Source organism: Pagrus pagrus, assembly GCF_965226575.1.
Source record: "Pagrus pagrus genome assembly, chromosome: 23".
In the NCBI taxonomy this organism is placed as follows: Eukaryota; Metazoa; Chordata; class Actinopteri; order Spariformes; family Sparidae; genus Pagrus; species Pagrus pagrus.
Window position 1 is genome coordinate 11,077,505 of NC_140205.1, and position 17,034 is coordinate 11,094,538.

Consider the following 17,034-nt stretch of genomic DNA (forward strand, 5'->3'; position numbering starts at 1 on the left):
TGGCACCGATCGAATTGCCTCAATACCATCAAGTATCTAAAAATGTCTCAGTAGTACCAAATTTCAATACCTAAGGAGTAAATCTAACCAGCGTCAGCGAGCCAATAAGCATGCAGCATGTTTGTTGTGCCAAGGCCTAACAGTGCTGGTGATTGGCTGTCTCGAGGCATCCAGGAAAAACACTAGATTACACCCAGAGAGGGGGGGTTAGTGTTAAAACAGATTGCATAATATTGGTACAGAAATAAGTATCGTTCAAGAACCATTATCAAAGTCAACGCATCAATATTGGTAACAATTTTTTTCAGCGATGCCCAACCCGCCCAATGATCTTTTCATCTCACCCTCTGCAAGAAATAAAAATAAGAATAATTCTCAAAATGCCGTACTTCCTCATTGATTGTTTAATTGAGAAAAAATATCAGCGTTTTTCAGGGAACACATCAGCATGTCAGGTGTATCCTGTTAGTTCATAAGAGCTAGCTAATGAAGCCTGATCACTAAGGAAATGGTATGAAACCCCACCCTGACCACTAGCATGAGTCAGGGGGCCGGACTGGCGTGTGTGCCTGTGTGTGTGTGTGTGTGTGTCACACCTCCTCATTAGCTCAAGATCCTGACAAAGATAATGTCCGACGATTAGCATCAGTCGCCAGCTGTATACGCTCATGCAAACATGTACACACTCATGCATTGTGCAGTCATTTCCACTTTATGGCTACTGGCTAATATAGGTCAGTGGAGCACTGATAGCATGAGTGGCATGAACACTCGCTCACTACACACATGTAGGGGTGTAACAGCGCATCATTCACTGGCACAAAGCAGAACGTGCTTTCCCGTCATTAGCTATCAGGCTTCTCTTTGTCTGTCTGTCACTCTTTCATGGTCTATCCTTAAACCACCTGACACAATTATTCTGTTATGCAAGTAGTTCAACATATTATGACTGAAAAGCAGAATGTGATGTTAAAAATAGGAATCCCCGAAAGAAACTAAAACGACCTCATAATCAACAATGACGCGCTGGAATCCTAGAAAGTTATTTTTTAATTCAACTACAACTTAACATAAACAGAAAAATGATGTATAAAGTCTGCGTCTATGCGTTTGTGGCTGCACGTGCATCTTTTTGTGTATGTGGTGGCTGATGCGGTCCCACTGACCCCAGGAAACACCTGGCCTGGGCTGAGAGCGCCCGCTTCAACCAGCCGTTTTAAACCACCATCACTTCTGGGTTCCCACTTCCTTTGTCACCAAAAAAATCTCAGCCTCGCATGTATAGTGAATAGAAACATACAGTATGCTGACACGCACAGAAGAAGCTGCTCGTACAGCTTCCTTTAACAGTGAGTCAGTGTTTGCCCTTTTACAGCAGACAAAACAAAGCGGACAGAGAAAAATAAAAGCAGGAGAAAGGATGTAGTGCGGAAAGAGATTGGGGGATAGTAAGAAGAAACAGATGAGAGTTGAGTCGAACTCTGAGATGTGGACAAAAATAGACCATAACCAGACGACCGTCTTCAGTCTTATATCTGCTGAGGTTTGCTCATTTATCTGTGACAATAGAGTCGAAACTTCCACCCCGCACGCCACATTTTTAGATGACAAACTGACCATTGATTAGTTGATGAAATTTGACTTTTTTCAGATGGCATTATCTTATAAAGTAAGAAAACAAAACAGTATATTACATTGCATGATATTTAAACTAGCAAAACACAATTATATTAATAGACCCTAAAAACGATTACAGTGAAAGAAAAGAAAAAATCTGCGAGAACGGAAGAAGATACAGCGACACAATTACTGTATACTGAGCTATTAGTTTCACTCAGGGTTTGAGAGGTGTCCTTGAGGCCCTCAACCTCGGTAGTGCTATTCTGCGGCTGACCACAATGTGACTCTCCCTGTGAAGACCCAAATGACATCATTTTCACAGCATGACTTCCCCTCTTTCCTCTCTATCATTTGCATCATTGAAATAAGCTTCAAATAATAAACACCTTCTTGAATTTACTGTTATAAGTTCCAAAATCTATGGGCATCATCAATAGGGAAATTGTTACCAAAAGCACTGCGAGTCGGGCTCATTTCTGCAGCCCAGACACACGGCTGAAGAACTCTGACATGTTTGAATTTCAGTTAAAATTGTTGACTTCGCTGCCGTTCTAAGCAAACATAGTTAACATTTACCGGCATTTGCCTGGTGGTAATTTCCCGCTCTGGATGGAGGCCTGCTGCAGGAAGCAGATGTGGACAAAAACTGCATATAATCCCAATCGCCCGGGACAGGAGCTCATTGTGTGTTTAGTGTGTGTGTCTGAAAACTAATAACTTCCCTGCTCAGATATTCACAGCTCGTATGTAGGGTCAAACTGGTGACCTATGTGGTGTTTTACACTCTTACTCGACCCCTAATGTGACATTTTTGTGTTTGTTTACCGATATAATAATTTAATACACTACAGGTGTCCTGTCCACCTCAAGGACACTTCAGCCAGGTGGATGCTGCTAACAGGTTTGTGTGTGTGTGTTTATGCTTGTGTGAGCCGCCAAGGCTAAGATGATTCCTCCATGTAGCCATTTCCTTTCACCCAAGTCACGCATTACACACACAGGGGCATTACTGCATAATTTCCTGAGTGTTTGAGTGTGTGGTCTCCTTATCTTGATCAATAAAGTTATTCAGCCTTGTTGGTATGTCAACTAGCTTTCATCATTTGAAGTCTACACACACACACACACACACACACACACACACACACACACACACACACACACACACACACACACACACACACACACACACACACACACACACACACACACACACACACACACACACACACACCGTAACTTCAGAGCGGAAATATTATGTTGCGTCTCTTCTGAGAAATACCCGGCTTAGGGGCAGGAGGCTGGTTTCTGGGTTAAGCCGTGGGAGGGGGTGGGTGAGAAAGAAGGAGGCCTGTGACACTAAAAGAAATTGGGAAGTCTTGTTACAGTAACATGAGACGGGTGCACAGTGGTTGCCACACACACTTGCAAAAACAGCAGCCGACCCCTGCCATGTACCCCCCTGCACCCACGAACACAAACAGGCTAATAAAAGCACACAGCCGCACAAACACACATCAGGCTTCTCATTTTTTGGCCAGCGATGGAAGATGGCGGAGAAGGAAACCATCAAGGCAGACTTTACCAGCTATCAGCTTCTGTTTATCACTTATTTTTAGTGGTTGTTGACATATTAGTTCAATACCAAAGTCAACTTGGAATATGTGCATCTTAGATTGAAAACAGGACAACAAGATCACCATAAAAAACGACACATGATCCCTGCATTTCATTGAGAAAATGGTTAGTAAGATCGCCACAGTGAGATCATTTCCCCACCAGTTAATAAACATCTAACAACACCGGTGTTGCCCTTTACAATGGACATTTTACCAGAAAGGACACAATATCTGTAGAGCGCTATATTATAATACTCCCAATGCAACGTTCCTACATCTGTAAGTTAAAAGTAAAAGCATTCAGCCTCTGAAACATATGTTGGTGGTTATCATGAGATAGTCATCGGAAGTACAATGTGTTTGTGAGTGAGTAAAGCACTTGCCAAAATTCTTGGCGCCCACTAGCTCAGCTGGTAGAGCAGGCTTCCCTTGTACAGAGGCCTTGTCCTCGCTACTTCAAGGACTTCGCTAATTTTATTTAAACATTTTTTTACAGTTTGAGATATTTCAGAGAGTAATGGGGCCAGTAGGAGCAACCTCTGTTAAGCTGTTAGATGAACAGATCCTTTTTGCTTTGACCACAAATCCATTGTCTTGTCGGTCAGCTCTTCTTTATAGGAATATAAAGCGTCTTTTATATCGTCCGCCGTCCAACAAGGTTGATTTTTGAAAGAGAAAGGAAAACAAAATGGCAGTTGGGGCAGGTAATGTAATTGTGTTTGCCCAACACTGTGTAACATCAGTAATACCAACTACCGCAGCAAGCCCAACAGCCAGTATGTGTCAGTAGTTTAGTCCAATGACAACACAAAAAAGGACAAACTGTACGAATCACTCCCCTCTGTTGATGCTCAAATGATTAGGTGCATCATTTTCTTAGATACATTTCCTGAAACCTAAAGCCCTAGACTTCAGAGCCTGCCAAATAAATGGTCTGGGCTGAGCTTCTCCGAGCCCCTCAGGCTATTCTTCAACACACTGACTGACTGATTGATGGTGAGTTGTATAAAAGAGAAAAGGTGGTGCATTATTTTATGTAATGAGAGATAACATAAAGTGCTCACTTCCACACTGATCTCCAGAGAGGGAAGCTTTAATCTTTTTTAAAAACACATTTTAACAATGTGGCATCACTGGTTGTTTAGAAAATACACCTCACTCTGTGCACATCAATATACTCTGTCTTAAAACCTGGACTGTCACTTTCATCATTTTTACAATTATGCACATAATTTATCTGGTCACAATTTCCCTGCCCTTCAGTCAGTGTGACTGTCTTAGCCGAGTTAATCTGAGACAGCTCAGAACAATTTCTGACAAGTCCAACCTCCTCTTGAAAACACACTATGTGCTGGCACCAGCCTGTCATGCTGTTAGGCACAAATGGGGTCCTTGCATCCGTGACCAGTGAGGTGTTAGTGTGTGTGTGTGTGTGTGTGTGTGTGTGTGTGTGTGGGCTTGTAATACATGGGGCATAAAGGCTTCCAGATCATGTGCTGCAGGCTCGGATGTGTGTGTGCAGGCACTAAACATGCACACATAGACACACACGAAACTCAGAAAGGAGAAGGGGAAGCCCCCTGGTGTCAGTGGAAATTGTTACTGCAAACAAACACAACCTCACAAGAACACAAATACACACACACACACTAGCATGTTAGGCATTGTCGCATCTCATTTGCTTGCCTCCCCTGTGAGTGTTTTATGTCTGCCCGACAGGACACATGTTTAGAGAAGCGTGTGTGTTTGCACTTTTTCGCTTTCTTTGATGTGCAGCTTGGGAGTTATCTGCTTGCAAAGGTGGGGCAGGAGCACACTCGCACAGACACACACATCACACACACAGAGGCTGATCTCCCATGTCTAAACCCTGTCTAGACTACAATGCTGAGTCCGGTGTTCCCAAAAGCAGGTACGGAAACGGTATGAAAGTTGGTGTGATGACACAGGTGATGTAACTGATCACACAGATCTTTCTTCTCGTTTCCAGCCGTGTGGTTTATTTCCTGTCTTCACACCGTGCTCCTTTTACACCTCCCCTAATTTACAGCTCAAAATACTTCGAAGCAAAATTTGCTGAACCTGTGAAATGCTTTTTACACCTCTATAAAACACACCTTGAGTGTCTCGTCCTATCTCATACATGGTCCGAAATATATCCAGGCATCTGTTCGTATACAGACGTCTGTTCATTTGCCATATTGGGGCACCTGGCATGTGAACAGACGCCAAAATTGCAATGTGTCTGAAGAAATTTGTTCCCAGTTCCAACAAGTTAGATTGTGCATAAGTTAAATTCACATGTGTACAACACTATGAGGCATTTTGGGTTTAGGTCTTCTGTAATGTTTCCACCAAGCTGTGTGGTGAACCTAGCACAGTAGTTACAGAAGGTTTCTCATTACACAGAGGTCAGAAGATCAATCTCTGAAGCTTGTATGTCCATCAACAGCTGTGTGCTCAATCAACCTGACCTTGAGCTAAACGCAACACCTTGCTCAATTTACTACGTGTGCAACTGTCACCCCAATACTATCAAAGTATAAGCTTTAAATGTAAAAATCAGAAGTCTTAATCAGATCGAGAAGGTGAGTCTGCATAAAAGCAGAGCGTCTCTCTACAAACTCTGTGCTCTTCTCTCTCTTTGCCCAAATGAAAGTCTTTGTGAACACAGACACTGTTCTCTGCCCACAGGAAGTGACACATCAGAACTGAAGTGCCAAATACTGTCTCGGTCCAAGACAGCAGACAGTCAGTGCTCCGCCCATAAAATGCAATGCCAGATTTGTGAGTCAGCAGTTTAACTTTAGAAAAGTCTGGTCAAAACCAAAAAATGATGACAGCAAATATTTGCACCTCGTCCAGTTAATTTGAACATAACTGTCAAGATCAGACAATTCGCTAATGGCAGGAAATAACGCCCACGCTGAGCTTCTAACTCTAGCTCGACTTGACGAACTTCACGCAAGCAAATTCACACTGTCGCACTGTAGGAGCGAATATGAAAGAAGCTATCCCTTCAGCTGATTTCTTTTATAACAGTTGCCAGTGCCTTACTGGGTAGTTTGTAGTCAGTCATGATGCAGGACTCGCTGTGTGCTCTTAAATGTGCTTTTTTTTTGGAAAGGATTCTAGTTTCTAGCCAGGTCTTGAAACGTTAATCATCAAATCTATATTGTAACTTTCAATTGCGAGAAATAAAGTTACAACAACAATCAGAGTAAACTGCCACTTTATTTTACACGCTGTTCTTATCTAACACTATTGTATGTTTTGATTTTGATTATTGAATTCTTGCTTATTTTGAGAAAACAAACCAACATTGCGACAGGATTGTTTTATTTCATATATTTAAATGTTTGTGGTTAACGTGAGTGACTGTGTAGATCAAACACCAGATTATGATGAGAATCGAGCATTTTTCAAGTCTTAGGTTCAAATTTGATCATATTCCTTATTCGGTTGTGAACCATGGGTTCTTTTATATTGATAAACAATAAATTTAGGTAAATGCAACCCTTTTGTTCTTCCTTTTACTGATATAATTGACTTATTTTTCTGGTCTTCATATTCTAGTTTTGTGTTTATACTGTTTCTTTCTAGCTAATCAATCATATAACATCTGACACTAAGATAATCACATTTTACCCAAATGTTTTGTCTTCTTTGAAATCTTCTCTGGATGTGTCCTTAATGTTGCCTCTGTAACTGGCTATTTGTTAAAAAACCCTGGCTGTCTTACATAAGCGCTCTAATAGCTGGTTTGGAAAGTCGTGGGTTGACAGAGCCAGTTGATAACCACCCTTGTGAAACAAGTAAGATTGCCATTGTTTGGTTTTTATGGAACCAGCGACTGCACAGATGCCCCAAATTTGCAGATCCTGCATCATATGACAGACCCAAGGACCCCACAGTACATGTTACCTTTCATCCCATTTGTATCCCTCTGAATTAAGACATCAACAGACCAGATTGGTTAAAATGATCATACTGTGTGCATTTTTACTGAGTTCTCACTGCTGCTTTGATCCACCAACATGCAAAGCTGTTAAGTTCAACTTTTAAACATACTCTTTCATATATGAAGGCGGAGATAAATTACATGCATATACTGGCTATAACTCTGTGTGTTTGTAGGAGTATATAGCAGCATGCAATCTAGCTCTCAGATTACTATAGCACTGGGATTATGATAAAAAATGCTCCCAATTTACACCTTTAACTCCAGACTGGGGGCTGTTTGGTCTGTCTCCTCGCAGTTCATGGAAGGCCTTGATGTGCTCGCACCATATGCACCAGCTTATGCCATGTAATTAGATCAGTTGCTGTTGTGTTTCCATACGAATGGCACTAAATGAAATTCCTCAAATCATCAATGGCTTTTACGTATTCTGACAGCTAAAAGGGGCCCCTGATTTTTTTCTGATGAGTTCAGACCTGACAAGATCGAGACATTTCTCACATGTGGTAAAAATGTTTTAATTCTCCCGTTCCATCAAAAAGCTGAAAAGGAGAACTAAACAAAGCATATAATCGCTGACTCGTTGCCCTGCCAGAGCACTGTAATTATGCCTATGAAACACATTCTATATATAAACAACAATAGGCAGTTAAAGTGGGGGTTATGTCAGGGTGTCCTGGTGACTCAGAGCGCAAAGGAGCACACCCCATGCGTGTGTGGTTTGTCTCCTGCAACTGAAAGCTTCACGAGAGGCTCGGAACCGGTGTGACTGAAGACCAGCAGCAACCAGCTGAAGCATTTACTTACGTTAGCTGTGGCTGATGAGTCTTAATTGTGCTCGGTTGGTACACTGGCACGCAGCCCACCTGTGCTCAATCTGAACAAGTTTTCTGGCCTGCAAGCTGGTGTGTCTGCTGAATAATTTAGATGAAACTCTTAATTCACTGTCTGGATGTTGCCAGTAAATTTAGCTCGAAGCCCCATTTACATGAATGCCACAAAGCAGATATTCAGCAAGTTTGCATGATTATTGTGAGTAACTGGGTTTAAGACATCAAATGCAAGAACTCTGACGTTTATGCGGGCCGGTTAATAGTCAAGTTACTGTCTAGAGAGAAGCATGATAGCCAAAAGGGTAACAGGAAATTTATTCCGCAGTAGAGACAAGTAATTGTCTTTCATGCCAATTAGGTTGATTTGAAAGGAAAGTGAACACTTAAAGAATCAAGAATTGGTGCACAACGAGCAAGAAGTAGTGTCCTGAAAGTTTGAAAAGGGGATTTCTGCATTTCTGAAGGGATGGTTCATCAGGAAAATTGAAAAAAGGAACACTCTTTTACCTCAACAACAAGCTTTGAGACCACCTCGCCTACAGATCCTACCAATATGAATCAGCAGTGGACAGTGGTTGTAGTAGGCAGTTTAACAAGGCGTGGACGTGTGTAAAGTTATGAATGAGAAGTGTGGTGGTGCTAAAAGAAGAACCTATATTTAGTCTACTCTACATAGAGAATCTAAGGTTAAGAGGAACAGAAGCTCATAAAAATCTTTTTTAAAAACGTAGAAATTATACTTGACAATAAGTCTGACATTTTATTTCTGATCAGGTGCATTATGAAATGAATGGCCTGTTATTAAGCCCAAAAAAGACTAGTCCCAGCTCCTTTGGCTCTCTCACCCATAAAGCACTTCCTAAATGCCTCTAACGCGGCCCAACGCCCCTTCTAGTCTGGATTTTGCGCAATATCCGCTGCCTCCTTGTTTTCTGAAACACACACTCGAAGGACAGGACAGGCCAAGTCGTCAACACACAGGTGGACACATACACCGAGTTGTCCTTAATTCAGGATTTGTTATTTCAGTGAGGGAGGCCTTTCAAATTGTGTAGCTTTTATCCAAAGTGTGCCCAGGAGTTGATAAAGCTGCAGCTTTAAAGCCAGGACAAAATGTTATGAAATGGGCCAGAAAGAATGTTGCAAGCTCCAGCAAGCAGCTTGCATGAAGTAGGGAAGTAAGGAGACAGAAGTGTGTGTGTGTTTGTAACTGTGGGCAAAAGGAGAAAAAGTTAACCGCTCTGATGCTGATTAGCCTCTGTACAATTAAACAAAACACTTAACTTCCCTGAAACATAATGTGAATCATAAAGGAAACCCAAACCAAGCTTCTGCTGCTACAACAAGTCAAACTGTAACAGACGCCCATTTCTTCTGGATCATTTAAGTGGCTTTGCTCATACATTACATTAAATTAAACTTACAAATGAAATGTGAATGTATCCTCTAGTTAGCGCTGCATTTCTCAATGCATCTTGATCACAGCTATTAAACTAAAATGACCACATAATGACACAAGTGTTATTAAAGAAGTGCCATTCCTGTTGTGGCTATTTCAGCTATTTCACAAGCCTGGGCCATGTCCTATTTTGAGTCCAGCGTTGCAACACAATAACATCCAGTGATGCAGTGAGGGCAAACTTAAGACTACAGGGCGGCGGTTATCATATGGCAAACAAAATATGTTATTAAAATATGTTACTTTGACAATAAATGTCTTTTTACAGCTCAGAAGACCCTTTCCACATGGAAGAATCAAAATCCTGTAAAACCGGTCAAGATCTACACTCAGTTGTCCATTTATTAGGTACACATAATATAGTTTAATCTAAAAATAATTATGAATGCTGTAGTTTGTGGTTTTGTTGAATGTCACTGCATTATACGGTGTCTCTAATTTGAGACAAACCACTATATAACTTGGCCGGTCCCAGATATATTGCTATCAATCTATGTATTCTCCCATATGCGTTGTTATGGCAGCTTTATCTAAAGAGATTATGATGCAGAAAAAAGGTGCTCAAGGCGTTGTTACCTGGTGTCATTTTGGACAGTTAAGTTTATTGTCAAATCGTTGAATATCCTGCCTCCGTAACATATCTTTGCCACAACTGATCACCGCAAAAACTGTGTGCATATCGGTCGAGATACTGATCAGAATTTCTTACTCCCTAATATCGATCAGTATGGGTTGGGCTTTATCTCTATTATTTTGTCCACCCTATGTACATCAATAAGGGAGTGAAAACCCTGAGTTTTGTTAGAAAACCGTAATTTGCAAATAAAGGTATTGGTTTTACTGTCTTCCGGTGGATTTATCATCCACTACAATACATATCCTCCCCTAGACTCTCAGTAAATAAGTAACTACAGTCATCCTATAAATATTTCATAGAGATTTTTAGCAAGAGACTATAACAACACTATGTAAATCACATGAGATAATACACACAATTAAGCTCATTTCCACTGGTGGGTATTCACTGCTTACTGAGGATCAGAGAGGACAATGAATCATAGCACTGTATCCTCACAATCAGGCATGGTTAACAGACAGTGAGCCACCATAACACTGCACTTTAGCCCAGCCTTTACCTACAAGCTAAGCTATCCCAGCAACGCCATGTAAGACAAAACAGCCGAAGGCTGGAAAAGTGACGTGAATGTGTCTTGTTTTGTTGTTGTCTCTCTTAATTTTGAAGAAGCAGGAGGCACGGTGGTGTTTCTGCTGGTTTGGGAGACAATGCTAGGCCGCCATGTAAAGCCTGGAAATGGGAGGAAAAGGAAGAGGGCAGTGTGGCCGCCCCTGCCTCACCTCCTGGGGGATACAGGGAAGCAGGAGACGGGGAGGGAGGGAGGGGGTGGGAATATGGAGGGTCAGTACGGAGGGAAAGGTGGAAATTATGAAGGGGAAGAGACAGATGTGAGGGCAAAGGAGGCTAGGTAAATGTCTGACCCACCATAAAGTCGCTGCCGAAGTTGTCCTCTCCCCTCTCCTCGTCCCCCTCGCTCATGGCCTTCACCCCCTGGATAAACTTTCTCAGGATGCCGGCTTGGTCCATCTTCGTAACGTATCCCCGTTGCCTTTTCCTTTTTGTTTTAAAAAAAAAAAAAAAACAACCTCCCAAAGTAGCAAGGAGGGTAGAAAATGTAGAAATAAAACAACCAAAAAAAGGGACACAAGGGATAGGGAAGAGGGGGGAATAAATAAAAATAAATAAGCTTCACGGATCCTCCCAGAGAGTCATCGTCGGTTCACAACACCTTCTTTTTTTTTTTTTTATTATCGCCCCATGTTGTTTCTCCCTTTCCTTCTTTCTTCTGGGCTGTTTTCACAACGATAACGGTTAGTCCCAAAGAAAAGCAGCGGCGGCCGGGTTTTCTGCGCTACAAACAACTTCACCACCGGGGCGAAACATAGACTGTAAACACTTGGTTCTGTAAGAAAATAAAAATAAAGACAAAAGACAAAAAAAAGCCTAGTCTGGTCAGTCTATCTACCCCTCCCTGTCTACCTCGGTTGCCACATTCACACACTGCTGCTCGTTATTCGCTACTGGGGAACATCCGGACTGGGCTAAGCCAAGGGACAGAACGGCCCTCCCCTTCCACGACATAGCTGCCTGTGATTGGATAGCTGAAAGAAGATACTGGAATCTTATTGGCTAACGTGTACGTCGCTCTACCAAAGAGCCAGCTCTGATTGGATTGAATGTGTGTCCGTCGTTTTGACGCGGTCAGTCATCATCACTGGTATCATCATGAATGACCACCTTGCTGTAAAAGAAATACAACAATGTAGTTTATGATCCAGTCACATTTAAGGCTGTGATTTAAGTGTAACTTGTTTATCACACCATATTATTTAAAAAAATGTATATTATCATTTAATTAGATATTGCTGTACATAAATATTAACAGTAATCTCTTTCTACAGGTGTGTTTCTTACATTTTGTGAATTTAACTGTATAATTTGAGCATTTATACCTTCAGTCTTGTTGTTATGTGTTGTGTTTATATGTATATGTTTTTACATAATCAACTGCACATGGATAAAAACAATATTCCATCTTTACTAATCCAATACATTAATTTAGATTTAAAAATAAAATGTGCATGTACCCTCCAGTTAGCACTACATTGTGTCAATGTATCAAGCATTAAATTAAAATGACTACATAATGACACAAGTGGTAGGCCTAACAAAAAAGTGCCATTTCTGTTGTCTTTTGTGAATGTTCATTGATTCTTTATTTACATGAATATTTCCATTTGATTAGGCTACATGTTTCTACATGAATATGAACAGTAATCTCTATTCTACAGGTATTCTAGATTAATTTGTCTATATAATAATTGCTTAAATAAGACATAAGATATTAGATAAGATATAAGATTTTCATGAAACAAGACCTTCTTTTGGAAATTATTTATGGTTTCATAATAGGGGGGTCTGCCATCCTCTCACTGGACTGGACTGTATCTTGCTGCATGTTTTGTCAGCAAATGAGTTGACACATCCCGCTATATTTCCTCAAATATTTAAGTGAAATATCTTATATGTTTATGGCTAAGATTCTAGATGTTTCTGCATCATTTATACAAATGTACCTATCATTTAGCATAGTATATGGACAATATTTAAAAATAAATGTCTGTGAGTTTGAGATATGCTTGGGCTGAGCAGGCTTAATAATGGTGGTCCCTTTCAGTTAAATCATTGATGCATTCATATTTCTGTTATGTAAGAGGTCCAGGTGGCGTGCTGTCTAATTCCCTCCAACTGTTTTCATGGTTGTGGCTCTCACATATATACAATCCCTTATGGAGGCCAGTGACCTTTTCTACTATCTACCAACATGCATGTCCACTGTGTGCACATATGAGGGGATACAGGAGAGAACAGGTTACAGTAATCTCCTCTATGGTTTAAAATCAGAGTGAATAGTTGTAATAATCCCGTCATGCGGTCATACCACCAGATTTTAATCTAGATAGATAGATAGATAGATAGATAGATAGATAGATAGATAGAAGAGAGGTGGATTATGTGTAACCCAGAGTGAAGAAGCAGCTAACAGCCAACAGATTAATGGGTCGGATACATAATCTGGATTAGGATGCAACCAGGAATAGAAACAAACAAATTTACCATGAAACATCTCCACTTGACACATATGTAAGGCTGCAGTCATGCTAGAAACAGCATTAGTGCTTCTAGTAGGACTGGTTAGATTAAATGAGTGTTACACACTTTTGTTAAATAATGCTCTTTTTAGCACCCAGTTCATTTAAATTTAATGTAGCAGACAATCTGGTGAGGCAGAGATAGAGGGTAAAGGAAGGGAGGGAAAGAACAAATGGTAAATTGGTATTCTGGAGAGAGTTGGCGGGGGACTCAATAGACACTTATGCATGATTAACTGTCTTCCGATAAGCACACACACGGAGAGAAGGGGAATCGAGTGACTTTGTTTTCCTTTCGTTCTACCAGAGACAACAAACAAGCCCGTCTATTCAGCATGAGGCAGAGGGAGAAGGAGAAGGGACGCTGTCAACGAGCCAACAAGCGCTCACACACAAACTGCTTTTTGTTGCTCCAGTCTTTAAACTTATTTGCTTGTTATCCTCAGTAAATATTTAATGTTATCTCTGCTTTCTTTCCCCCCTTCTTTCTCTGCTGCGGGCCTCTTCTTTATTTAGTAGACATGAGAGACACAGTTGATTGTCATGTCTGATAACGGAGTCCTGCATATGTCATTGTTTTTCTCTTTTTTGTCCCTCCTCTCCTCTCCTCTCCTCTCCTCTCTTTCAAAATAAAATGCATCATGCAGTCTGTCAACAAGCCCTTAACTATGTCCTGAATGGGATGTAGGCTTGTTTGTGTGCAGTACATTAGGGCTGCAACTAACTTTAACCATCATTTTCATATCATCCATTCATCTGTTTATTTTCTCAACTAACAGATAAATTATTTGGACTATTAAGTGTCGTAAAAATGTCCATCACAATTTCCCGAAGTCCAAGGTGACATACATCTTTTCACAAAAGCCTTTTATTAAATCTAGCACATCGTCTTATTGCCAACATGTCGTATCTCCTTTATCATTTATCATTCATAAGAGTGTTTATGCCACTTATTTTTTTCATTGCTTGTTTTATTGCCTCTATCCATGTTTGAATCCTGTTTCAAAGCAATGTATAAATTAAGTTTATATATATTCAAATGTCTGTTTTTACAGTCCAAACCTCAAAGATATTCAGTCGACTCTCACATTAACAGACATAAAAGAACACAAATTTGCCTGAAAATATTGTTTAATATTGTTATTTATGCAGAATAATTATACCTAAAACATTGACTTTACATGTATATTATATAAATTGCCCATCCAATTATATTACATAAATTATAAGTTGTTTTTTTTATATTGACTTCTGGGTAACACATCATTTTACATGTCTGCATATTTCATGGTAAGTGGCTGCTAACTACCAAGTATTATATTATTTCCTTAAAATTACCCCCCAGAATATAACAATAATTACCTAAAACTTTATTGAAAATTACCCCAACACTATTTAATAATAATATTCTGCCTTTTTTTTTAAAGCAGTTAAGCTTGAATACATTTCCACAAAACTAGTAAGTGAGTTGTTGCAGCACATTGAGGGAATAATCTTGGTAATTAAGGGATGATTTCAAAGAAATGTCAAATATTTGCTTGGTTATTACCACCAACTTCTCAAGACATTTACAGACCTGTAAAATGAAGCGTTATGAACTTACACATGAAGATCATGTGAGGTTTAAGTGTTTATTATTCCAGTTTGATACACAAAAGTTATGCATTTTAAGTTGCTTTTTCTGTCTCCTATAATAAAACACACATCTAGTTATATTTTTTAGTTGATATTTTCCGCTTTCATTAACCGATTACCTCAAATGAGCTCCGTCTTCATTTCATGTTCGCTGTGTATCGGCTGTGCCTGTACAGAGGGGTGTAATCATGTGGCAGAATCATTATGCGTGTCTGTGTTTGTGGTGGAGGTTTGTTTCTTTTCTTCCACAGTTCAGTGGAAACAGGTCAAGCAGACTGAAGAGATGAACACACACCAAAGAGATGTCCACTTTAGTCTGTGTGTGTGTGTGTGTGTGTGTGTGTGTGTGTGTGTGTGTGTGTGTGTTATGGCTGTATGGGGAATAATATTTTGAGAGCGGCCTTCCACCCCCATCTTTCCATCACTTCCTTTTCTCAGCGCTGGTTCTGGTTTCTCTGTACTGTATCTGACCCTGACCTTTGACCCCTCTGTGGAGAAGACAGGGAGGTCCACTGAACACCACAGGGATCAATTACACGTCTTATTAATATTCCCCTTTTCACCATAACACACCGCCCCGTCCATCCTCTACTGTCCCTCCTATTGTCCCCTTTGCCTCCTCTCCTCCCTTCCCTGCTCTCTGTCTCCCTCCCTTACTCCCTCGCTTTTCTTTCTCCCCCTTTTATCTCCCACTCTTCTTCTCTCCCACCTTTAACTCACTCTCTTTTCTCTTTCTATCCCTCTCTTTCTGGAATGTGCTGCTCAGAAGCAGCTGAGTGGAGGAATGTTGCTGTAACAAGCCCATACACAACCCCAAGGGAGGGAGGCTCCCTACACACACACACACACACACACACACACACACACACACACACACACACACACTCGATGCATACACACTATCATTCTCCTCATGACGTTGTTCGCTGACTTTCCTCCTCACTGCCCTTCCTCTCCTTCCTTTCCGTCATGTTCTGACTGAAGAGCATGAAGCTGCATGTTTGAGAACATAGCAGGATGAGTCCACACACACACACACACACACACACACACACACACACACACACACACACACACACACACACACAGATAGAACGTGAGCCTGCCTGTTGCAGTAATGAAGCAGGGTGAAAATGTCTGCCCTCAGGCTAGAGGAATGACTCAGTGGTATGTTGCACAACCCCGCCATGCCTCCCTCTGTTACAAGCTTCAGAATTCAGTCATTAACTCAGAGAAAGAGGAGAATAAAGGTGTCAGGAAGTATAACCCATACATGTGACATTAACATCCCACCATGCTCTGTGACATGTGATAACCCCCATCCACAGGCCATTAGAGGGTCATTGATCAGATATCAACCTAATTTAACTCCTATGGGAGATTTGCGAGACCTAATGGGAGAGATGAGTCTTCCATCTCCAACACCTAATGAGGGAATATCTCAAGAAAGAGTGGTGTTCCTCCCTCCAGAAAGCTTGGTGAACTAATGTTCTGTCTTCTTACAACAATTTGTTCTGTTAATTTGTATGTATCTAAAACTAGATGAAAAAATCACTGGGAAATGTTTCGGTCTGGAGCTCAGAAAGTGTCGACGTCGTCTCAGGTGGTGGAAAGCAACTGAGCGAAATGACCTAAGCCCTGTACTTAAAGGGTAACTTAAAGTAAAAAGTGGTACAAAGCCTTTTGTGGCTCCAGAGTAGGCTGCAGGCCTGATAAATTCCCTCCAGCGATGTCCCTCAGTGGCTAAGTTGCATTGTCAGTAATGTAGGTGCCAGGTTTTGAAAAGCGGTCCACTGGTCTGTGTTGCACTCCTGTAACACTGTTGGACCAGAGATATAACCTTTTTTATTCCATACATCCTATCCCTAACCCTTCTTTTTCAAAACCTGGCAACTGCAGTACATTACCCACAATGCAATCCAGCCACTGAGTGACATCCTTGGCGGCAATTTATCAGATACCTGTAAACACACTTTAATGTGTAAAATTGGTGGAGTTACCCTTTGAGTGCAGTTTTGAGGTGTATTTCCATTTTCTGCAACTATAAACTACTAACCCCTAACCCAATTTAGAGGCAAATATTGTATTTTTTACTCCACTACATTTATTTAAGTGACTTTGAAGATTCATTTTAGTAATACAAAATGTAATCAACAAATAATTAAGATGTAATAATTC

General features: G+C 40.8%; 1 protein-coding gene across 2 annotated transcripts in view; it reads right to left on the reverse strand.

Annotated features, from left to right (window-relative positions):
- Nucleotides 1–11,572, reverse strand: part of ptpn12 (protein tyrosine phosphatase non-receptor type 12) — a 50,353-nt gene extending 38,781 nt beyond the window's left edge. For both annotated transcript variants that reach the window (XM_084345619.1, XM_084345620.1), the window contains exon 1: nt 10,994–11,572. In XM_084345619.1, coding sequence (XP_084201745.1) covers nt 10,994–11,095 — 102 coding nt within the window. In that variant the 5' untranslated portion in view covers nt 11,096–11,572. The remainder of the gene's footprint in view (nt 1–10,993) is intronic.
- Nucleotides 11,573–17,034: the final 5,462 nt, after the last annotated feature.